Source organism: Bicyclus anynana, chromosome 9, assembly GCF_947172395.1.
Source record: "Bicyclus anynana chromosome 9, ilBicAnyn1.1, whole genome shotgun sequence".
Lineage (NCBI taxonomy): Eukaryota > Metazoa > Arthropoda > Insecta > Lepidoptera > Nymphalidae > Bicyclus > Bicyclus anynana.
The window spans coordinates 4,365,274-4,391,356 of record NC_069091.1 but is presented as its reverse complement, the minus strand read 5'-3'; the positions used below and the strand labels follow the sequence as shown (position 1 = coordinate 4,391,356).

The 26,083-nt window shown below is 37.8% G+C and overlaps 1 protein-coding gene across 6 annotated transcripts in view; it reads left to right on the top strand.

Moving 5' to 3' along the window:
• LOC112047276 (shootin-1) overlaps positions 1-26,083 on the top strand; it is a 118,045-nt gene that overhangs the window by 85,017 nt on the left and 6,945 nt on the right. For 3 of the 6 annotated variants that reach the window (XM_024084343.2, XM_052883374.1, XM_024084345.2), the window contains exons 2-5: positions 11,512-11,640; positions 12,927-13,625; positions 20,302-20,400; positions 21,025-21,420. In XM_024084343.2, coding sequence (XP_023940111.1) covers positions 11,512-11,640; positions 12,927-13,625; positions 20,302-20,400; positions 21,025-21,420 — 1,323 coding nt within the window. Of the gene's footprint in view, positions 1-11,511; positions 11,641-11,660; positions 11,784-11,901; positions 12,070-12,926; positions 13,626-20,301; positions 20,401-21,024; positions 21,627-22,815; positions 22,845-26,083 lie in introns of those variants that run through there. The other 3 variants (XR_002886936.2, XM_024084344.2, XM_052883375.1) reach the window with 3 other exon arrangements.

Genomic DNA, 26,083 nt, shown 5'->3' with positions numbered 1-26,083 from the left:
ACTATAAATTATGTCAATAAAATTGCAAGTTTAATATTTTAGTAAGACTGTATAGGATGTAAAGGACTAAAATATTAAATTTATCGTTACATTTTCTTTATTTCTGTAGAAGATAAAGTTTTTTGGGTCAAATTTGCCGCTCTCGGCTCCAGCCTACTTAGCCTAGGTACTGGTAAATTCATCACTGGATGGGACTAAGCTTCATATCCCCACACCTAGGACAGGAACCTGGCTCTGAAATAGTGATTGTTTATATAGGTAGAAACAAAATTTGGGTACTTACAGCCAAACATAAATTAGTATTTATTAGCCTTGAAGATATTGATACAAGAAATACAAGCCGACTAATAGAGCATATCGACCAATCGATTCTAGTTTCAGTTTTTTGTTGCTTCTTTATATTGTGAGCTATATAGCAACAGTTATATGAGAGGAGTAAAATATTTTGGTACCAGTTTTACTGGGTTGATAAGTAAATACGAACTCAACAAACGTCTTAAATTATGTTTAGTATAATATTGTGATATGGTGATAACAAAAAATAATACTTGATTGAGTTTGCCTTTGCCTTCGTACAGGGCGTAGGTTCGAATCCGTCCGGAGCATGCACCTCTTGAGTTTTCAGTTATGTACATGCCAAACTACATTGGGCCAGCGTGGTAGGCTATTAGCCTCTCATTCTGACAGGAGACTCGTGCTCAACAGCTGAACATGGGTTGTCAATGATGAGTTTGGTGTTGGACTCTTCTTTGTATTTTACCTCATTGTTTAATTAGCTAACTAACTTCATTTTTTAACAAGTTGTGCCCCGCGGTTATCTCTGCGTAGATTTGTTTCCATTTACAATGAACTCCATACAAAAATTTTGCGGCTTGCCTACCGGTCATTCGTTTTATGGTAGAAGCATGACTAAATGTCAGCCTTTAATAAATGATGAAGGTCTGGTTAACACATAAAATGTTTCTACACGACATCGTACTGGAACGCCAAATCGCTTGGCAGTACGTCTTTGTCGGTAGGGTGACAACTAGCCACGGCCGAAGCCTCCCACCAGCCAGACCTGGACCAATTAAGAAAAACTCAATCCGCCCAGCCATTTTTGTCAATATAAAAAGAACCTCCTCCATTTTGGAAATCGGTTAAAAAAGGAATAATAACGTAGGCCTTCTGATGCATCGCGACGGAATAACACGAATCCGGCTTAGCGAGCTGAGAGCAATCCAAACGATAATGTCTCTTTCACAACAATTAACGTTTCAATCAAACTTTCGGAACGAATTAATATCGTTTTTATTGTACTTTCTTTGTTACGTTTTACGACTGCTGCTCTTAAACAATATCGTGCGCGCATTATGAGAATACCTTTTGTTAATCGAGCTAAGTGGAGTTTCTGCATTCAATCTCGAATACGTGTTACAAGTAGACCAAAAGTACTGCTTATTATAATTTTTTGAGCACATTTTGTATTTTGTTTAATTAATTAGTAAGAGTTTTAATTAAAATACATTGATACTTAATTTTAGATAGTTACGTAATAAGACTAAAATGCGATTAGTCCAGGCATTGGTGTTTCCAATATTTCTTTATGGTGGTGAGACGTGGACTCTGAGAGAAAGCGAGAAATAAAAGATAGACGCTCTAGAAATGTGGTGCTGGAGAAGAATGCTTGGCACATCCTGGACACAGTTCCGATCCAACATTTCAATCCTCCAAGAATTGAGCATCAAACAGCGGCTTTCTTCTATAGTGCAATGTCGCATACTGACTTTCTTTGGTGGTTACACGAAAAGATGACACGTCCATAGAGAGACTTGTGGTGCAAGGAAAGGTGGAGGGCACAAGAGCACGTGGCAGGTCACCAATGCGCTGGACTGACCAAGTAAAAACCGCTATCCATGGATCGCTCCACGAATGTGCTAGGAGAGCCACACTACGGGAGGAATGGCGACGGATAGTGAGGCTTGCCACCTCACCCAAATGACGACCACGACCACTGTGTCAAGAGTGTAACGAAGGACGTAGAAGAAAGAAGACGTAATAAAAACCTAAAGGGAGTCGTACCTATAGAAACAGGAACCTGAAATTACCGATGCTTTTGTAATATGTTTGTGTCTTTTTGTCAAATAAAATTGAACAAAAGCGGATTGTCACTGTTATCATCAAAACGTGATGTTTTATAAAGTAACCTTTTAAAACATACTTTGGATTTTTCGTTGTAGTCGATTTCAATAATGTTTTTCTACTTAAATAAAGATTATAAGCCAATACTATTGAAATGTAGATTCTATAATTTAAGGGCTTTTGTGCAATAGAATAAGTAAGGCTATATATGGGGGGTACGACATTTTTTCTTACAATAAATAATTATTATTATTTCAGTTATTTCTCTTTTAATTCAGAGCCCGTAGTAAGATACATAAAGACGTCAGTTAACCATTGTGCGGTTACATTGCTCATTCATTATCAGTTTCGAGAACGGGGTTAGACGTAAAAGCTTATGCTTTTACGAGTCGATGTAAAATGTATTGTATCCGGAATTTACGGAAAACGTCTGTCTTTCCTGGAAAGGTATTTTTCATAAAATATTGAAAGAAGGAAAAATAGTACGAGGGTGGAGGCCTAATAACGAATCAAGAGATTGCTAGATTTTTTACAAATCCCGCGAGAACCATGATTTTTTTCAGGATGAAAGCTAGTCCATGTGTTAATAATAATAGTTATATCATTTATCAGCCTCTTTAACGGCTCTCTACTCTGTAGAGTTCCATATCAGATGTTAACGATAATGACCGGGGCCGACGACTGTGAAGACAGTAAAAGAGGACATCAGGAAACGTATAGAAGCGTTCGAAATGTGGGATGCGCACGCTGGCTTTCAGTTGGACTCACAAAGTGCCGAATGCCGAAGTTCTGCGACGCGTCAATCAGAAGCGTTAACTTTTGCAGACCGTCAAGACGAGAAAAGTCGCGTACCTAAGGCATGTGCTACGACACGAGAAATACGAGCTTCTACAGCTCATCTTGATGGGAAAGGTTGCTGGTAGAAGAGGCGTTGGTCGCAGGAAGAAGTCTTGTCTGAGAAACATCACAGAGTGGACCGGGATCGCGAGCGCCGCACAATTATTTCGCCTTGCGAAGGATAGAGACGAGTTCAAGAAATTGACTGCCAACCTTCGCTAAGAAGAAGAAGAAACTAAAGAAGTCGGACGCCCAAGAACGGGCAAAGTGGGCGAGATTATGTCGGAAAGCTGACCGGAAATCATGAAGAAGAATGAACACGTGTACAGGGCAAGAAAGATTTTGTCTAACACAGTGACCAGATAAGAAGTAGCTTCCATGACCTACATCCACTATGCAAATGGCCGATTGTCACGGTGAAGTTCCAAAGCGCAGTATAATTAGAGTCAAGTGTTAATTAAATAACTAACCACAGACTCCGCGTCGGGCTCGAGGTTTTTCTAATCTACAGTAATTTGCGTTATGAATAATTTAATCGACCTAACTATTGCTTATAAAAATGCAATTGTAATTAAGAAATGTTTTTGCCTTCGATTTCAGCCATTATTAGTATAGACTTTATGCCATTTATAAATGTTTTATGCCATTATGAAATGAAACAAAACTATAATAAGGTATACTAAAATTAACATGATAGCCCAGTGGATATGACCTCTGCCTCCGACTCCGGAGGGTGTGGGTTCGAATCTTTTCAGTTGTGTGCATTTTAAGGAATTAAATATCACGTGTCTCAAACGGTGAAGGAAAACATCGTGAGGAAACCCGCATACCAGAGAATTTTCTTAATTCTCTGCGTGTGTCAAGTCTGCCAATCCGCATTGGGCCAGCGTGGTGGACTATTGGCCTAACCCCTTTCATTCCGAGAGGAGACTCGAGCTCAACAGTGAGCCGAATATGGGTTGATAACGACGAACGAATGCCATTATGAGTTTAATGTTAAGTATATTATAATTAAGTACTAGCAAAAGGTAGATTCGTCCGCGTGGAATATCCTAACGCTTACTTATAGAACATCCTACTAATATTAAAAACGCGAAAGTTTGTTTCGATTGGATGTTTTTTACTCTTTTTAACGTCGTTACTACTGAACCGGTTTTGGCTGAAATTTAAAATGAAAATAGATTGACAGCATTAATATTTGTTACTCTTTCGAATATGGACCGAAATAGCTGAAATTGATTTTAACCTGGATTGACATATAGGCTACTTTTTATCCTGAAAAAATTAAGTTACGTACATTCTTATTTTTCGCGAGTAACATCGCGGGGCGCAGATTTTCGTAAAAATTTCTCCACCTCACTTTGTTGCCCTTCAAATGTTCTTCGTCTTATATAGCCTTTGTCATTCCGGAAAGATACAGTTAGAGGAAGACAGAATGCTGCTTGACAGACAGCAATGCTGCTTGACAGACAGCAATGCTGCTTGAAAGTTATCAATGCCGCTTGACAGCATTAATAAGCAATGTGCATGACTTCTAAAAACATAATAATAGTTTAAGTTAAACGTATCATGCGTTGATAATAACCGGAACATGCAGCTTTACTAACGTGGTTTCGTTGTAAAAATATAATTTTAATAAAACAGTAGGTACACTATAGTTACAGTTATACCTCTCGTCCGGTTGTAGCCTTGTGCCGACAACTATTGACTAGTTAAACGGTTTATAACTGCGCAACTATAACTAATCATTATATACATGTAAAATGTAGATATATATACGAATTCTCTGTAGTTATCAACAATTAAACGGCTCAATACTGAGCTCGAGTCTCCTCTCAGAATGAGAGGGGTTAGGCCAATAGTCCACCACGCTGGCCCAATGCGGATTGGCAGACTTCACACACTCTGATATGCAGGTTTCCTCACGATGTTTTCCTTCACCGTTTGAGACACGTGATATTTAATTTCTTAAAATCCACACAACTGAAATGTTAGAGGTGCTTCCCCAACCGGATTCGAACCCACACCCTCCGGAATCGGAGACAGAGGTCATATCCACTATCACTATCACGGCTCAGAACTATCAGATTAACTGGGCTATCAGAACTTTCTGACACAGATCAAATCTGATCCCATTTCTAGTAGTTCCAAAGTACTTTTCAAATAGCATGGATACGGTGACAGACGCCTGGATGACGTACATAATAAGTACTATTATCGTGAATCGCGGCTAGAGTGAAACGAACTGTGGCGCAGTGGTATGCGCGGTGGATTTACAAAACGGAGGTCCTGGGTTCGATCCCCGGCTGGGCAGATTGAGATTTTCTTAATTAGTCCAGGTTTGGCTGGTGGGAGGCTTCGGCCGTGGCTAGTTACCACCCTACCGGCAAAGACATACCGCCAAGCGATTTAGCGTTCCAGTACGATGCCGTGTAGAAACCAACAGGGGTGTGGATTTTCATCCTCCTCCTAACAAGTTAGCCCGCTTCCATCTTAGACTGCATCATCACTTACCATCATTGTCACGAATTCTACATGAAATGAACTGTAGTACCTACGAGTACTAATTTACAAAAATTTAGAATATTAAATTACTTACATAAATTGGCTAGGCCTAGTGGTAAAACTTATTAATTATTATTTAAAGATTCTACTAACTACTAATAATAACTTTTAGTCCGGGAATAATTAATTTGTTTTACTAATTATATTCTCCAGGAACACTTCGCAGTTTAACATTGCTGAGTTAATTAAAATCTGAGGATGCTCCGGTTTCAGAGTGAAACGTAGAAAGAGGATTATCTGTTGGATCTCGGTGACGTTGTCGCTTCGTGTCCTGATTTTTTTGCGGAGAATAAAATAAATTATTTATTCCCTACTTGCTCAAAGTTATGCCAACTACTAAGGTAATTCAAGGATACCTGCAGGTAAAAACAATTAATAAAATATATACATAATTTATTTTATTATACGATGCCATTGGCCCTATATCGTGCATTAGCAAACCTCGTCCTCAATAGCATACACACAATACTTGCAAAATACACTTCCTCTTTCAACCCAGTTTGAGGTAAACATGGTTATCTACTATCTATATATAACGCTCATACATATATTCACAAACATATTATAGCTCTATTAAATCATCAAATATATTTTGAGTAGCAGACGCGCGTTTCACCAGCGTGGTTCCCGTTCCCGTAGGAATACGAGGATAAAATATAGTCTATAGCTCTCAGGGATAGTGTAGCTTTCCAACAGTGATAGAATTTTTCAAATCGGTTCAGTAGTTTCAGAGCCTATTCAATGCAAACAAACAATCAATCAACACGTTCCTATTTATAATATTAGTAAAGATGACACGGTCTAATTGTCTATTTGTTACATTTTTCCTCTCATACCGAAAAAAAATATCTTTGAATATTGTCTCAAACTTATTATAAACATAATCAAGATCTTGAGAAAAAAATAATTTTATTGGTGTCAATAGATATTACAGAAATATTAGGTCCTCAGAAAACTAAAGATGTCTAATTCTGGTCCAAGTGCAACTTACAACGCAAGATCCAAAAAAAAAAAATAAAGTTGTTGAATGTTTGAAACCTCTTTTGTGTGCGATTTAAACAATACAGCAATTTAAGTATAAACTCATAAATTAATATGCGTAATTGTGCATTAATAAATCAAATTTCAATTAAGATAATTAACCATAAATGTTTAAGTACAAAAAATGTGGATTGTGGATGAAATTTCCATAACAAGAGTTTAGCAAAACCGTTTGCTACATTTTATTACCTACGATACAACACTTACGGAAGGAAGTAATCTATCGAGGTGAGACGGACACAGTTCTGTAAATAGCCCATTTTCTAAGAGAATACTGTTTCTTCATTGTATTTGTTAAAGGTGTAAACTTCCGCAGTTTCTACACTATTTATACTATTACTATACTATAGTAGAAAGCCGTGATAGCCCAGTGGATATGACCTCTGCCTCCGATTCCGGTGTGGTTCAAATCCGGTCCGTGGCATGCACCTCCAACTTTTCAATTGTGTGCATTTTAAGAAATTAAATACGTGTCTCAAATGGTGAAGGAAAAACATCGTGAAGAAACCTGCACACAAGAGAATTTTCTAAATTCTCTGCGTGTGTGAAGTCTGCCAATCCTCGTTGAGCCAGCTCAGTGGACTATTGGCCTAACCCCTCTCATTCTGAGAGGAGACTCGAGCTCAGCAGTGAGCCGAATATGGGTTGATAATGATGATAATGATGATGATACTATAGTTCAAAAACAGGGCTTCAGGGAAATACATCATCACATTTTTTATATTTGACTGAAAAGCAGATCTTAAGTGCAAAACTAAGTATGTAAGGATACGTTCTAAAATGCCATGTTCCTTTTATCTTTAGGCTTTATATGGGTTCTTTTGGAATTTAGGATTCAGGATATAATTTAGAATTTAGGACCACGCGGACAAAGTCACGAGTGTCTGCATTTGGTTTTCATTACTAATATCTAAAAGGAATGCAAGGAATAAAAATGGATGGAGAAAAGTGGTAGAGGAGGCCAAGACCCACAAAGGGTTGTAGCGCCGAAGGAAGTAAGTAATATCATAAAGAGGTGAAATTTAAGAGTTCGTCAGGTTTTAATATCTGGATCTACTAAACCGATTTATGGATTAGTTATTTATGCCATCGTCATGTAATGAGGGTAATTGTAGCACGAGGGAAGCACGAGAGTAGAAAAAATCTTTTACCAATAGAAAGACACGATATTCAGAAGTGTGATAGGCTACATTATCTATAGGGACTATCCCTGTATGTCCACGGTAACATGAACTATGCGGGTGAAACCGCGGGGATAGAAAAAGCTAATACAATATAGAAGGTTTACAAGCTGTATGGATTATTGTATACGTTATGGATTACGAAAGCAGCTATTAAAAAAAAACGCAACTTTGCATGTAGTTACGTCTGCTCGTGTGAAAATAAACGATTGTCTGAATTTCTAGTTCCGTTTGGTATGAATGAATGAATTGCTGGGCTCGGCGTCGGATCGCATTTGTAAATTATTGTAATAACGCACTCGGCTCTGTGACTGGCGCAATGAAAGTGAAACTACTGAATGCTGTCACACAGTACAATGAATGAACGAATGTCCGACTGGTTTGCTTGGTTCGTTATTTTTTTTTTATTCAATGACAAGTTAGCCCTTGACTGCAATCTCACCTTTAAGTGACTATACTATCTAAGATAGAAGCTGGCTTACTTGGAAGAGGTACAAGTTTATTATATCTATACTCTTACGATTGATACGCGGCATTGTACTTAGCTTAGCTGCATATACGATTCCTACCCCCAGACCACATCTGAGCCAATTTTACCTAGTCAACCCAATTTTACAGTGAACCACCTGAGAATGGCACTCAGGACCTCTCTGTTGACCGACCACGCCAGAGCGGTTGTTGACTCTAAAATATGGACATTATAATAGAATTTGCGATGATCAAACTATCTTTGACCAGTACAAATTTCAAGGTCATGTTAGATAAGATAATATACCAAAATAGATAAACGAAGAAATAAACTTAATAAAATAAGAAGAAATAAAGAAAACCTTATATGTAAGGTGTCAAGATTTTTTAAAGAAATGATTAAGATTAATAATGGCTATCAGTTATATCTTTGCAACAGAATAGCATTGGACAAAACAAGAAAAAAATGATATATTGAACATTACGTATAATCACAAAACATAACATAATTAGTTTTGATTGATAATGAATAATCATTACTAATAATGTTCGATAACAACTTCATTACATTAAGTCATAATAATAATCATAACATTATCGAATATATACAGAATCATACCTACAAATATATCTTTTGTAGAACGAGCTGTACCCACTCCAGCACCTTCATAAACCGCCAATCCAGACATGATTTTGTAAGCATCAGATCCTACCAACGAAAATATCTAATAACGCCAAACTTTAGTTTCAAGACGAAAGAACGACAATAAATTCAAATATCATTTTGATCCTCATCTTACTCGTCTCATGTAATGCACAATAAACTCGTATAGTTTGGAATTCGGATGCTCGTATCACATGATACAGTGTTTCAAAATAACAAAATATAAAGTACGTAAATATCAGTTAAGATTATAAACAAGAGTGTTTATCATAAAAAGTGACAGCGCAAATGTTATCAGCACTCAAGTGACATCGACATTTGTGAGCCGTGCTATCACCGGTATCGCTGCTCGAGTTAAATATAGCTAAATTTTTGTTTGATTATTGATATCGCTACTGCTCCCTCTTTAGCTTTACTGGTTCGAATTTGGTTGTTTCCTGTGAATGTTTACTTGGTGCCTCGTAAAGTTTGAATCAATCTCTTCCTGTAGGTATGTGTTTTTCACTAACATCAATGTCAACCTATTTTAATGGTCCTGAGAATTCCTTGGAAGAAAGATCAATTCAATCACTCAACTTAGGATCCGAAGCCGCATATGCATAAAACCATCGAGGCGGTTATAATAAATGGTTAGATACGTTAGAATCTAAACACCTAAAGTCAGAGTTTTGTTACTCGACAGTGGAAAAGTGTCGATGTCCGAGTATTTGTCCAATATGAGTTCTTTAACCATAGGTTTGTATTTTAAAGGAATAATCTGATGTATATTATCAGGATTTATATAAACTTCTTTTTGCTCTAGATCACACCTAACTCAATACAGATGAGCAAATCGATCGCAACGTCGCAAGAAATCCGAGAGTCTTCGTTAAAAACAATCTTAGTTTACAACCACAAAAGGGATCGGGTGACGTTCAAACAACAGGAATATCAATAACAAAGTCTATGTAATCATAACAATTGAGATATTGTATATTGTAAGAGTTTGTTAAGAGTCAATGCTAGGATGTGGTAACTTCTAATTTGACTGACACCGGACCATTATTTACGGTTGTCGCTGTCCGAATTTTTTTTAGCTTACTTACTAACAAGTTCTCTTTGTCTTGAGTTTTAGTTGTTTATGTAACCGTAATTAGGTCATCGTAATAACTAGACGTTTTATGATTGTTCACGCTTATTTTAATACAATGGTAACTTCTGTTTTAGTATTCTAAATTCAAAGTTGGGTACTTACGAGTAAAATATAAAATATACACTTTTGGTGAAAAAGTCGACTTCTATGGAAAGAAGTAAACATGCATAACCGCAATGTCAACCCAAAATATTTGCAAGTCCTTTTTCGAAAGTTGCAACTGGGTTTGGTATTTGTTTATTGTTTTTCTACCAAGTTATTGGAAAAGCCTGAGCAATCAAATCAAAGGTACAGCGTTTTATTTGACTGGGCAACGTATTTTTTAGCATTATCATGGTTCTTAATAATTCATATCAGGAACAAGTTGCATTTGCTCCTTTCTTGTTTGATCAAACCTGCCATAATACAAACAGAATACAAAAATAATCTATCCAAAGATCTTTATTTGATGTTTAAAATTAAAATGCCTTTAATGAAGATCGGCAGTTGGGTTTACAAACTTCTTCTTCCATGGATAATAATGAATTTATCCAACTGTCTTTATTCCATTCCACTCCTTTGTTTCATAGCCATGACATATTCCTTCTATAATAATTAAGTAATTATATCATGTTCCATTAATTAAACTGCGTAATGATAGCATGCGACACATTATTGTTTCCTCCCACGAGACGGATCGTTAATTCCCTCCACAAGATCCATTTGAATTCCGTTCAAAGCCTTGAGACTGTCCCACCCGCTGTTTAATTCATGGAATGCTAAAACGCGTAACGCAAGAGCCCTTAATTTGTATTAAACAAATCCAACGTAACCGCTGATCGGTAATCACGAGCCTCGGTCCGCTAATGGACAATTGTGAAGTGCTACTTCAACAAGGCACGCGTTCGGATTATTGAAGACAGTTGGCTCGAAACGCGTGATAGTGTTGCAGTAACAACTCGTGCTAGCCTAATTCTAACCCTGTCTGTTTTACTACTGTATTCGTTATGAAATCTTGTTAATGTAAGCCTTGTACAAGAGCTATAAATAATGGGGAGTTATAATGAAATATTATCACTGCTGTACTTAGCTGTTTAGATTAAATAGAGGTGGTATTGTTTTCTATACATGAAACTTGGGAATTCAATAATTACAGATATAAAGCGACTACAGTATTTTGTATGCCACTGCCAATTTTTCTTCTTGTTTTAATAATAAATAATTTATGGAATGACAATAGAAAATGGGAAAAAGAATTTTAAAAGTAAAATGATGACTAATAGTATAATTGCGAACTATCAAGAGCTGCAATTGTCAATATGTACAAAAAATACAAAAATTGCATATTTTTTATGAACAATATTTACTCAGTCTCGATAAAAATAACTCTACGTATGTTAATCCCTAAACCGAAGCATCCTCAGGACAATTGAACATTTTAGTGTAGAGTCAACATCTACCAGTACCTACCTACTATGTTCCTTAATAGATTTAATTAATCATAATGTCTATCGTTGTTTCAGACGGGCGGTGCGGACAGCGCGAGCGGTGGCTCTGGCGGCTCAGGCATGGAGTGCCTGCAGCTGCGCTCGCCCCCCGGACCATTCCACTACCTCATCTCGGAGCAGGCTAAGTCTCTCGTCGCGCTACAGGTGAGTACTGTTGTACAGGCGGTGCGGACAGTGCGAGCGGCGGCTCCGGCGACTCTGGCATGGATTGCCTGCAGCTGCGCTCGCCCCCCAGACCATTCCACTACCTCATCTCGGAGCAGGCTAAGTCTCTCGTCGCGCTACAGGTGAGTACTGTTGTACAGGCGGTGCGGACAGTGCGAGCGGCGGCTCCGGCGACTCTGGCATGGATTGCCTGCAGCTGCGCTCGCCCCCCGGACCATTCCACTACCTCATCTCGAAGCAGGCTAAGTCTCTCGTCGAGCTACAGGTGAGTACTGTTGTACAGGCGGTGCGGACAGTGCGAGCGGCGGCTCCGGCGACTCTGGCATGGATTGCCTGCAGCTGCGCTCTGCCCCCGGACCATTCCACTACCTCATCTCGGAACAGGCTAATTCTCTCGTCGCGCTACAGGTTAGTACTGTTGTGCAGACAGGCGGTGCGGACAGTGCGAGCGGCGGCTCCGGCGACTGTGGCATGGAGTGCCTGCAGCTGCGCTCGCCCCCCGGACCATTCCACTACCTCATCTCGGAACAGGCTAAGTCTCTTTATAGCGCTACTGAGGAGAACTTAATGTTGCCCTACTCCGTGTTCTTGAAATTAAATTATTATACTTGATCATATTTATTCTTTGGGAATCGTAAAGGAATACTTGTGTATTACAGGAGAAATTCCAGGAAAGATAATCCGTATTGCTCATCCCTGCACTTTGCAAGTTTGAAGAGTTCTCCAAAGTAGGTATAGCGAATGAGGAACTGTGGGCACAGTTAGATAGTAAGAGTATAAATGTAGATACGAAGGTTTAACGTGACTGGGTGGTTAGTACTTGTAATTGGATTGTGTCTCACTGACTCGTTGAGGCAATAAATATGTCACTTTTCACCCACTTTGTAAGTAGATACCGTAACAATACCTAGCACATTGAGCAAAAAATACTTTGTGTATTTATGCGAGAATTCTATTGATGTTTCGTCACCGGCCCGCATTCAAACAAGGCTTGAATGCGATCGGGGTCAATAAGTTCGTAGCTACGGGTACAAGTCAAAGCGATTTAACCAGCGTTTTAGAGGAGTTTACATGTATGATGGTTTGGGACATGTAACTTTTTTAGGAAATAGTTTGATTATAAGTAACATCTATTTGAGTTTTAATTATACCTATGAATTTAAAGACACTGTCATTTAATGGTGTTGAATTTAGGGTCATTTTAGGAACGAATATTTTATGACACTGTTTGCCATAAATTATAATGAACATTATTTAATCTTCAGGAACTCCAGAATGAAGTCGGGGCATTGCTCGAGTTTCGCGACCTCGTCATCGAGACATTCCCGAACCTGCGCTCCAAAATGGCGCCGTCCACGCCGGCCAGCGACACGCGCCGCGACTGGGAGCCCGGCGTGCGGGTGCGCCGCAAGCTGGCGGGCGGCGGCGGGGACGCGGCGCGCACCAAGCCCCAGCCCTCCGTGCAAGACTCGGGTTTCAGCACGGAGACCTCCTGCGGCAAGGACGCTCATTCCTCCGCCTCCGCGTCGACATCGGCCACTCGGCCTAGACCCCTCGAAGACGAGCTGTGGGCGCTCCTCGACGTCATCCAACGAAAAGGCGTACGACTACGCGACGAAGCGGAGCTTTTGCGGGGAGAACTCGACGAAAGGCAGTCGGAAACGGCGGAGGAGTCCTTTGCGAGAGCGTTGTCCACCGGCTGTGGGGACTGTACTGACCTCGTGCGGTTGCGGAGCGAAAGAGACGCATTGCTCGCCCGCGCTGCTCAGTTGGAGGCGGCTGCGGCTGCCACACCGACCCCTCCACCCTCGACCCCGCTGGGGAGGCTCGACACCGCGTTGGACACGCCGGTGCGGCCGCCGCGCGTCTCCTCTCCCGACTCCAAGAAGTTCGCTGCGATTCTCCTCGAGAGCAATCCCGTCGAGCTTCAACGACAACTACTTATTTCCACCGTTCAGAATCAGGTTGGTGTTCTTTTTTCTCCTCCAACTATTCGCAAAAGAATTTTAGGAGTGCGTACGACAAAAGTCCAGCGGGCGGGGATGGAACCACTATATCTATCGACTGTCGATGATAAGTCCGGCCCCTTTACCGTTAAGCTACTGAGACTTCTAATTGTCTCTTACTTTGTTCTTATTTACTGTGGTCTATTGAATAGGCATCTAAATTAATAACCTTTCGGTTTAGCTGTATCACAGACTACTAAAGTCATTTTCTGTGGATTTCCACGTTTTTTCCATTGAAGTTTAATAACTCAACTGAGTTCTAATAACTGAACTGCTGAATACCGTAATTATTTAAAGTACCCACAATTATCGTTATGAATGCATATATTTCAGAATGGAACGCAATTGTCTACATCTGTGTGCCTATTCCTGGTTATTGATTAATAGTTCAACGTTTTTGTCAGTATTCTTACTGCGTGACCTGCGTTAAGTCGACATTCGCTATGTAAAATAGGTTTTTGCAATTTTTGCATCTATAAATAGTAAATGTGTTACTACTGTAATTTTTTATTGCTTTAAAGAGTAAAGTAACAATTAAGAAATATGTTGTTGATTGCTAATGCTTTATATTATAATTGTTATCGCCGTTTAGTGTTGGAAATAGTAGTCTGTGACGGATATGACGTCGCTCGATCTCGTGTTGGCTTCAGTGTGCACGTGGCGTTCGAGCCGTCCACATCTCTTGTTGTGAAATTCTTTATGGGTTACTTGGGATACGCGGGGAGAGTGACTTGAGTGGAAAAGGGGAGTGTTTGTATACAGTCAAAGGCGCCTTTAACCCTACACACATCGTTCGCAAGTACGTGACTTCACTCAAGGTCATTCTCTGCCATTCTAGGCTCTTTTTTTGGTTACAGTTTGATTTGCTAATTAAGTTGTCCTGACAAGTGTTGTGAATCATAACCTTTGTTCGACATTAGTTTTCTTATATTTGTAATCACCTTTTGAGTCCTATAATATAATATATTTAGAAATCAATATTGTTACAAGAAAAAAGGGGTAGATAGATAATCAATGATGTGTAGAAGAAAAAGGAGGTAGGTAGATAATCAATGATGTTAGAAAAAAAGGGGTAGATAGGTTATACGCGGACCGCAAGTGGCACGTTAAAACTGTGCTAATTAGCAAACCTAAGCTCAGTCGCAGCACTGTCATAGCTCCGCTTAAATAAATTTTGTGTGCCAGTTGTAAACATCGAATGTGGTTTATGTAACCTATCTACCTGTTTTTTTTCTTCTAACATCATTGTTTCGAAATACATAACTTATTCATTTATTCATTTATATGATTACTTTTACAAAGTTTGTCACTAATGTATTCTGCGTCGTTTGGTTGTCTGCTAACTACCCACTTGGTTAAGTTGTCATTATTATTATGCAATAGGTACTTACGGTAATTTCGGTTGTTTCGCAAGTCACCGTTTATTGCGGTAATGAAAATTTATTTCGTGTCTCAAAAGCTGTCTGTATACGGTAATGATTAGTCACCGACGATAGGTGAAAAGGAATTGCACAATTTTATCGTTTATCGACTTTCTCCGTTTTAGCCCGCGGTGGATCCGCTATAGATCGATCTCTAGTGAACTAAAAAAACACTGCATCATTCCAATGTTATGTTAAACATGACGTTTATTTGATCTTCAACTCGTTATTGAGAGTTGTTTGTTTTGTTGGGCCGCAAGTAATAATTTTGCGGACACATCACCGAATGGAATTCGTTGGTTTGTCAGGTAATTCAGAAAACATTTTTACGTTACTGCTTAGCGATTGTAACGACACGGAAGTTTTAAATAAACAGCGTGATAATTGGTTTAATTGATTAGAAATAATGCGTTTACAGAAATTACCAAAATGTTTTGTTTTACACTTTTTTAGAGGCACTTTGTTTGGTCTAATAAATAAATCAATGTTTTATCATATTTATCTTAGCAAGTGCGGATAATTAGTTCTAGCTTCACTAACTATAACTCAACGTCATCCCATAAGTACTAGGTATCTATAGTTACTTCAAGGCTTGGTTCAAAGAAAAAGGAAAATGCATGACCATGCCTTTTGGCTGCCAATCATACCGTTTACTAAATGCGCGCTTAACACATTAAGACCCGAGTTCACTTTCATTTAAACGACGTTTACACGACGTAAACGTGACGATGACGTCCTTAACCGGCATATGGGCTGTGGTGAATAGAAAATTTGGACTAAACGGCGTATAACTTATTTAAACTGTTTAAACGAATGTCGGTGAACTCGAACCTCAACGGATTTCTTTTGTCAATAAGCATTTTCCGTGGGACATGAATTGACCTTAAATATAGGGAAAATTTGATTACGCACATAAATTGTGTCCAAAGTATGCCTGGCCTTAACGGACAGTCCGATAATTATCTAAGTAGGCATATTATGTATCCACAGTAAACTGGCGGTAACGCTAACTACCTTTGTAACTCAGTTTAATTGCGGAACAAGTGAAGTAACACCGCTGCGTGCAATTATTGTCGCCGACAAAGCTGTTGTGTGCCACTAACGAGGCCCCAGGTGACGTAACGCTAATTTTGGCTAAATTTTCGGACAACAAAGCTAATGTAGTGTTACCGGAACAAAATGAGACAACAGTTGTAGTAGAACTTATTTGATTCAGTTCGAGTTTAAGGTCTCCCTATGCGGAAACTGTTAGGGCATGGGTGCTGAAGTCTTCGAATACCAGTCTACTTAGATTATAACTTGGAAGTTCCTAGACCACAAATGTCCATAAAACGGCCTAAAAAGATGGCTTATCGGTAGGTCTTTTTATCGTCATTAATAACCCATATTCGGCTCACTGTTGAGCACGAGTCTCCTTTCATGATTTAGGCCTTAGTCCACCGCGCTGGCCAAATGCGGATCGCCAGACTTCACACACGTAGAAAATTAAGAAAATTATATGTAGGTTTCCTCACGATGTTTTTCCTTCACCGTTTGAAACACGTGTTAATTAATTTCTTAAAATGCACATAACTAATTAGTTAGATGGGGATGCCCCGGAACGAATTCGAATCTACGCCCTCCGAATCGAAGGCAGAGGTCATATCCACTGGGTTATCACGTCTCTGGTCTTCTTATAGCTACAATTAATTCGTAAATATCAAAATTATATTCCTAAATAATTATACAGTCAAAGTCAAAATGGCAACCCACTGCTATACTAATAGCATTAACAACTGAGTCTTAGGGCCATAAATCATTTCTCTATATCTATCTCGCTTGCACTTATGGGTCTTATGGAGCCGTCTAGTGAAGGGTGTAACAATGAAAGACATATTATCGATAAGTAAAGTTTATTATCGTATCTTGTTCACAAAATTAAAAAAATTAACAATATTTGATTTAATATAATACATATTTCATATTATATAATTATTAACTAAATAAAATTAATCTTCATCTGAGTCTTCATCATCAGAATCTTCGTCTTCTGCCAAATTTATTATATATTAGTATCCATAGTGCGCAACGAGTAACACATGAATGTATTTATTTAATTGCAGTAAACACATTTATAGCAAAAAAAATACGCAATGCAATTACATTAGAAACCGACCAATCAGAATCGTCCAAATCATTATTGACTCATCATTAGCACGTGCGCAGGTAGCCGTTTATCGATAATTAGGGTGCGCAGGTAGGCGCGCTGCACATTCCTATCTTTTTTGACTTTTATGACCGGACGACTCAGATGATAATGCGCATACTATAGATGTAGCTACTCGTATAAGAACTGCATCAGTTCGATAATCTGTCTGTCCTATTTATCCACATTTCTAATAAAGTACCTAGGTATATGCCGGTTTTTCTACAGTTTGTCATTACCGAATCCATAGTCAACTAGCAAAATACCTTCTGCGATGTAGACGTCAATGCGTCAAGAAGATACCTTATTTAGTATTTATTAATAACCTGCGTGTTCTGTAATCAATTTCGAAACTCAAGGTTTCCTGTCGATGCCCTTTCAATGAATACGTGCTTTGCATAATAGTTACATGTATCATCATTGGGAGGTCACTCGGATCAATATTAGAATTAATAATATGCTAAGCATGTTAATTCTAATATTGAACCGACTGACGTAATTTAGAATGTGAACTACGCGAGTAAAACTGCGGGGCGGCAGCTAGTTCGGCCTTACATTACGGGCAGGTCATCTCCTCCCAGATGATAAATCTTGGGCCTCGAGGCTTAACCTCCTTGCTCGGGTAAGTCGCGGGGATCTTGCTCCCCTGTTCGTTTTCTCCCAGCCCCTTTCGGAACTGAGGCCCTTCGGTCTAAGGGTGCAGTGGATGTCAATTAAAGTGCCCCGCGCGGACTACAATAGGCTAGTTGACACTTTTTTTTAAATGGTCTTAAATAGCTCATTATCGTTTTACTAGACTAAAAAAATTTCATATTTTTTTGAGACGTGATTACATGTAAATTTAAGTTTTTAAATATGTTTTTGACAATACGAGCCAAAACGCCTGTCGGCTATGACAGTCTATATTACTACTGTTTCTTGACGTCACTACAATAAATCCCATACAAATGGAGCGTTTGACAAATATATTAGACTAGTAGACGCCGCGCGGCTTCTCCCGTGTGGTTCCCGTTCCCGTTGGAATACCGGGATAAAATATAGCCTATAGCCTTCCTCGATAAACGGGATATCTAACCCTGAAAGATTTTTTCAAATCGGAGTAGTAGTTTCTGAGATTAGCGCTTTCAAACAAACAATCAAACTCTTTAGCTTTATAATATTACTATTGATAACAATTAGTTCGACGTTTAGTACATCAAGGGTGTTAGTGACGTCACAAAATGACGACAGCATTTTTGACGTTTGGAAAATTTGAAAAAAATACGTGATAATTAAATTAAGTTTTAAAAGAAATCCTTAACTTTTATGAATTGATATCGATAAATTTCGGACCCTTATTCCATGTACTACACGAAATTAATATTGTTTAAATTTAATTTGATATGAGTCAACTACCCTATTACTCGCTATCCTGCGCTGGGGCGATGTCAAGTTACATTGACATTTTTAGGTACTAATTTATTCGTTCAACACTAGATGGCGCTGTGCATTTTTCACACGCGATAACATTTGTCGTTATAAAAAGTGTAAAGTAATGTAGGTAACTTGACTGCAGTAGAGTAGATATCTTTTGTATCTGTTTTGATGAGACCTTTTATTTGCATTTTTGAAATACTATTTCCACCTAACATAGTGATGGGAGTGGAAATAGTAAATAAGCGATTAGACTAGAATATCAGCATTTTCAGCAAGCAAACTGCAAATAGTAAAAAAAAATCCATTTTATTTTACTCTTCTAGTTCTAATATCTTCTTCTTCTTCTTCTAATATTATAAATCTGAAGAGTTTGTTTGTTTGTTTGTTTGATTGAACGCGCTAATCTCATGAACTACTGGTCCGATTTGAAAAATTATTTCAGTGTCAGATAGCCCATTTATCGAGGAAAGCTATAGGCTACATATTATCCCTATATTCCTACGGGAACAGGAACCACGCTGGTGAAACCGCGTGGCGTCAGCTAGTGTATTATAAGAATGCTTGCTGTATTTAAAAATGCGCTTACGTCCTGTCCTGTGTATTGTTTTATTTTCGGGACGAAAAGTATCCTTTGTTCTGCTTTAAGGTCCATTGCATCTTTTTACCAAATCTCATCTAAATCGGTTCAGTGATTACGCCATGAAAAGGTAACAGACGTACTTTCGCATTCATATTATTAGTATCCGGATTAATTTGGTATGTCGGAAAGCATTTTAAAAGATCAAAATCAAAATGTATGAGCATCTTTTGGACACGCTTATTCTAACCAACACCTTTACAAATTTTAATAAAATTTAAGTCAGATTGATAAAAAATGGAATTTGTAAAAGCATGTAGACTTTTAGAATTTAAGCTATCGTGAGTAAGTAAGCTATCATATTAATATAATTTGAAACACGGCTAAAACTCACGTGATACATATCATGATAGTTTCAAACCAATACGGGGTCTTTAGTCATGAGCTGTTTCTTGCAATGCGGCATGATAAAAACATTATAATAAATTAACATGTAGGCTAATTGGATTTAACTTAGGTAGATACCGTACCACCAAGCGATTTAGCGTTCCAGTACGATGTCGTGTAGAAACCTAAAGGGGTGTGGATTTTTATACAAGTTACTCCTAACAAGTTAGCCCACTTCCATTTTAGATTGCATCATCACTTTCTGTCTAGCTGGTCTATTCACTATTTTGATCTTTATTAACAACCTATTAAAGTAAACATCAATCAATTGACAAATTGTCATCTACCTACTATATACATCCACCAGTAAGCACCGGATGACATTTGTTACATGGAATTTCAATTTCGTGTGTATGTCAACTGGCACACGTCAAAGATAGTGAATGAGCCTGCAGGTGAGATTGTAGTAAAGAGCTAACTTATTAAAAATAATTAGACAAATAAATAAATACGGTGGAGAATTTGCATTTTTAATTACGATTCCTGTACAGTTGGTTGTGTTGCAACTTCAGTGCAGAAGTTCGGTTTAATATACAAGTAATTTTCTTGTTTTTTAATAACACACACAATATTTTGTCGTGTTTCCAGGTGTTGAGCTCGAAGCTGCGACGCGCGGCGGCGCATCGCACGCTACTGCTGGAGAAACTGGAGCGAGCGCGCGACCAGAACGACGACCTCAAGTTCAGGGTACGACCAGTGATTGTTTATATAGCGAGAACTACCCATTACATGGCTACTCCAATAGACTGTTCTTCATTTAAATGAGCTACCACCAACCACATTTTATAGGGTAGACTGGGTACGGTTGAAACAATTTAGCTTTTATCGTTTATAATTTTGTTGTTTATAAACCAAGTGACAATAAATGATACGTGAAATTTAAATGTTAACCACAAGCTACGATACTGCTGTGATAATTATAGTTCCGGGTTTACTATTTTTAGAAGTATATGAAATTAAAAAAAAAAGGGAAATTGTTTCAACCGTCCTTATGCCTGGGGCGTTTGAAACAACGAATAGGGTCAATTAAAACAAATACAAATAATACAATGAATACCAATGAAACATGTTTTATTAATCATTAATTCTAATAATAATTATAGCACCACTTCTTGAACATTCATTAACTTTTGAAGTGTGGTAAACAAACAAAGAAATTAGAAAAAAATATATTTCAAAATTCACTTTCTTCGCCCAAACCACAAAACTATTCAAACGTTTAACCGCACACCCGAAAACTGTAGGACTCGCATAACAAATCACATAGGTAACTCTTCGTAGTTAAACAAATGAACAATTAACGGATTACAGTTAGAAGAGAAGAGCATAGAAGTGGAGGGCGCCAAGGCGCGGCTGCGACAGATCGAGAAGAGCCAGAAGAGCGACAGCATGGAGCGCGGCCGCGACCACAGCAGCATGCGCGACATGGAGCCGCTGCACATCCCCGACGAGGACGACGAGCCGCGCATCTCCGAGACGCCGCGCACCAAGCCCAGCCGCATCCCGCGCCACACGGCGCACAAGGGCGCCGCCCCCCGGCCTCCGCCCGCGGCGCCCCCGCGACCTCCCTCCGCGCACAGCGTGCGCTCCACGCGCTCGGTGGCCTCGGGCCGCAGCCGCGCGTCGCGCGAGGCCTCCACCGCGCCCGCGGCCTCGCGCAAGGACAAGTCGTCCGTGCCCGTGCGGCGCTCGCCGTCCGCAGACAAGGTGCGCCCCCGCTCCTTCTGGAACGCGTGGTTCACCACGTTCAAGGACTCGTCGTAGTGGCGACTAACCGTGTCTCCTGTTTAGTGCTAATAAACCCCACCGTGTGACAGTGCACCTCAGTGACTCACCCCGTTCTTACCCGTTAACTGTTTACTGTTCTGTGATCGGTCTCGAGGAGCGGCGCTATACATGCCATTATGTCGATCGTAAGTTGTTTGCGTTACATACTTTCCTTTCTTATTGGTTGCGGCCGCTCGCACATTGCCGCGGCAGTCGCGTGCGACGTATTTTTCAGGATAATGACCTCAACAGAATAATCGGCAAATTAATTGTTAGCCTCTTTGGTCGGTGCGGTTGCAAAGATATGATGACGTCATTAATATGCGCAGTATATATTTGTCGGATGCGGTGCATTCTCAAAGTATGATTTTTCAATAATGTTGATTTGTTCTAGCGTAGATTGATAGTTCACACCTCGTCATTGATATATCAAAGTATTGTGTGTTAAGAAAATCGTTGACACTATCAAGAAAAATCATACTAGTGGTACAGTACTGCTCGCAAATAAATATAGCGCATATTTTCATTAACATCTGAAAGTTTCGTCGCGTGCGGCGCGTCCGTAATGTGCGATCGGCCTTTTATTATTTTTCTTAATTTATTTTTAATTAGTTATTAATTATTATTGAAGTTTACTCGTTATTGTGACGGACAGAATGGTAGTGTACACAGCCTGTCACTAAAACTATCCCACTAACATCACATAGGCAATCCTTGTCACAAATGGATCCATTAAAATCATAATTCAATAACAGGTTATTGTGTTGTTAAAATATTCAAATTTATACTTCATTTTGTTATAATGTACCTACTAAATATTTTAATTTAATCCCTTTTTTCCATTATGAATTTTTTTTATATGTATTGTGTCACTAACAATGTGTACGTTGTATACATATAATGTAATATGTACATTATATTGTACCTAATTTTTACAAATGAAAATATTTTATCAGTCGTAATATGAGATATGTTAATTAGATTACACTGAGTGAATTTACTGGTACACACAGAAATTAGATTTATTCTTAAAACATAAAGCCTCCAGTCAGGTAAAATCTTCAAATTTATCATCAAAGTAATTTTAGTAAATTAGCTAAATACGCTTAAAATAAAGACAATTTAGATGACTAATTAATACGAGAGAACTTACTTAGCTTACTTAAAATGTAAAAAAGAAATTATACACATTGTTGGTGACATATAAAATTATATTATTTATCATTTGATTAACTGGATGGAGGAAGTGATTCATTTGATTGTCACAGGATCTCATTGTAAAAGTTGATGTCTGGGGGAGACGTACTAACGACATAATATCACTTTTGTTTTCAGCTCAGTACCCCGTGCAACAACTTTATGTGGTATGGGTTCTTATCATTTTATTATTTAACCCTTGTAGCGTTAGGGTCAACGCAGACCGACGGGACACTGTCCGAGAATCTCTTCTAGCTAAGATATATTTGAAGTTAGAAACAAAAGCAAAAGATTAACGACAAATTAATCCTTGCTATTTTCCGCCAAAACTGGTTACTTTTTTGGCGATTTTTTAAAAAAAATTGTTTCATGTGAACTTAGGTTGTCAAAAGGATCACATTGATCTTTCTGACAAATATTAGGATTTCGCGGCAAAACTCATTGTAAATTTTGTTATACGCCTATTTTATACACATCTCTTTAAATAATAAATTGAGAAGTTAATGGATTTTAGTTAATTTGTACAGCTATCTATACTATATATCTTATTAGTACAGCTATATAGACTATAGTTTAGTGCATAAATGAATGAATGTTATTGTAATAGATGCCATGTATAAATCACGAGTTATCTATTCTTGCAAGTCTTATGCCGGATTAGTTTGCATGCATCTTTGACTGCAGCATCATTTAAGGATCATCAGGTGAGATCTCGGTCAAAAATCAACTTATTGCTCCTGTATAATTACTAAATAGCTCAAAATTACTATTTAAATGAAGATTTCATTTTTTGTACATTATTCAAAAAATGTCTGCGAGATATTCTCGAAGGGTATTTTCGCTTGGTTTGCGTTGACCCTAAAAGGCTCTTTACATGGCACGATTTGTCGACAGAAAAGGGAGTAAACTGCCACTGTAAAGGGCCCCTTAGTTTAGAGTGTTTGACAAGTATTTTGGTATTTTGTTGGTTTTAATTTAATGTTGTATGGTTATTTGAGTTGGTTGTTTGTGTTTTTATTACTCACATTTGATTTTATTTTGAACACATATTGCATAATTTACTTTTATACAATTTCATGGACACCTTTCAAGTTTGTTTCTGATTTTCTAGCATGATATAATTTGTTTATGGATTACATTGATGAAAATTTCATATATGTATGAATAATAAATGCTTTACAGACTTGGATATACTAAATAGTAATTTAAATTAAATTCAGTTCAGGAATCTTTTCTTCGATCAAAAAAATATTAAACAGAAATATAAAATGAAAAAAACATGTTAAAATAAATTTTGGTAGGTAAACAGAGTCACTTGACGGTATTTCTAAGAACAGCAAAATCACTTCACAAATTATTATTATTTACAGATATTCAACCTTGTTACTCAATACAGAAACAGATTTACAATCTCTTCACTTACGGAATAGTCACCTTACAACTTTTTCACTTATGAAAATATCACTTTACAACATTTGGTTTAAGATCCGGAATTAGGAATATATAAATAACGTTACTTAACTGTTTATATCTGGCAACCCCAAAGTTGCAGTGTAAAAGCAGGCAACTTTTACTTTTCAATTATTTTAGGTATATTCGATTAATTAGTGTAGTGTTTTTTGAATTAAACAATGAGGGATGGAGATTAAATAAATTGAAAAATTATTTAATACTCATCTGGCCACAATTGAACTAGGCAACCTATGTGCAATGTGTCAATTTAAATATTTTCTATCATTTTTTTCTTATCCCAATTAAATAACAGATGAGAGTATATATTTATTATGCCGGATCTCGTACTATTTGTCACTTAATGGAAGTATCACTTTACAACTTTGTCACTTTCGGAAATATCACTTTACAACTTGCTTATTACACTTTTACACACGTAGCGAATTTAACAATTTTTCTGTAGATTAATATTTTTTATATTATTTTTATTTTTTTTTTTAATTTATTATTTTTTTTATTATTTTGAGCATTAATTGACATAGTGGCATACAGGCGGCCGGTCGGTCCGTCGGTACATAAACAAGCTCCCACTTTAATGAAAATGCACTGTTCAAGTTACTACACAAGTAGTATGGTACATAGCACTATGACACAAACAACAATCAGGCTGCCTTTTCTTCATAGGCTGTATATTTGACGGCCATTCGAACTTAATTAATAATATAAAAAAAATTAAATGTAGGAAAAATTATTGGTCTTCATTTTCTAACTTGGTTACATGTGCTGAGTTATATGGAAAGCAAAAAAGATAGAATGTATTTTCTGCATGGTACAGGGTAGATGAATTTATACGATGTTTATTGCTAAAGGAAGAATCGCGGAAATACTTTAACTGCATAAAAAATGTAGTAGTATTCTTTACTGTATCTTGAAAGTTAAGTCGTTTGTTTGAAAACTTTGAAGTTGTTATTGAAAACCAATTCAACGATTTTTTCCCCTCGTATATTTATTTGTACTTTTTTAATTTATAAAATACAAAATATAATCATCATCATTGTCAACCCATTTTTGACTCACTGCTGAGCTCAAGTCTTCTCTCAGAATGAGAGGGGTTTGGCCAATAGTCCACCACGCTGGCTCAATGCGGATTGGGAGACTTCACACACGCAGAGAATTAAGAAAATTCTCTGATATGCAGGTTTCCTCACGATGATTTCCTTCACAGGTTTGAGACACGTGATATTTAATTTCTTAAAATGCACACAACTGAAAAGTTGGAGGTTTCGGAATACTCATTACCACTGGGCTAAACGGCTTTACAAACTACAATACAATATTAAAAATTTATGAGAAAAATCGGTTTGTTATTATTAGCTATGGCATTCATATATTATGTTCAAAGTGTGTCAATAATTTAAAAAATCTTTTATTTTTCTGTCATCTTACCCTGCACCTCTGTACTGTGCAAGTGAGGATTTTCTGTTTAACTACAGTGTGAAATTTTATGATCATAATACTATATTTTACTTATATTATTCGTTTTATATACGATACGACACTGAAGGTTCATTGCTGGTATAATATGTATTATTATGTAATATAATATGGTTTCTATAACGTATCTATTTATGTGTATACGACATTTAAGTGCGTGCGTATATATTTGTGTTGTGTATGTATATCGGCTAAGATGAAATGTGTGGATGTGAGTTTATATAACTAACGCGATATTTTTGGGCGTGTCTGGTTCGGTGTGTGCATATATAATTATAGAGGACTTCCATTGATTACTTAAGAAACTCGTAACTTTAGGTACCCACATGGGTCAAAAGTGACCCATGTGGTGGCATTCTTCTTTTTGTAAAAGGATTAGATTACCTGCTTAATTATTGTAAATGAGGAATTTTGTCTTGTGAATAAGGAAATATTGAAATACCTATACAATATAAAATAT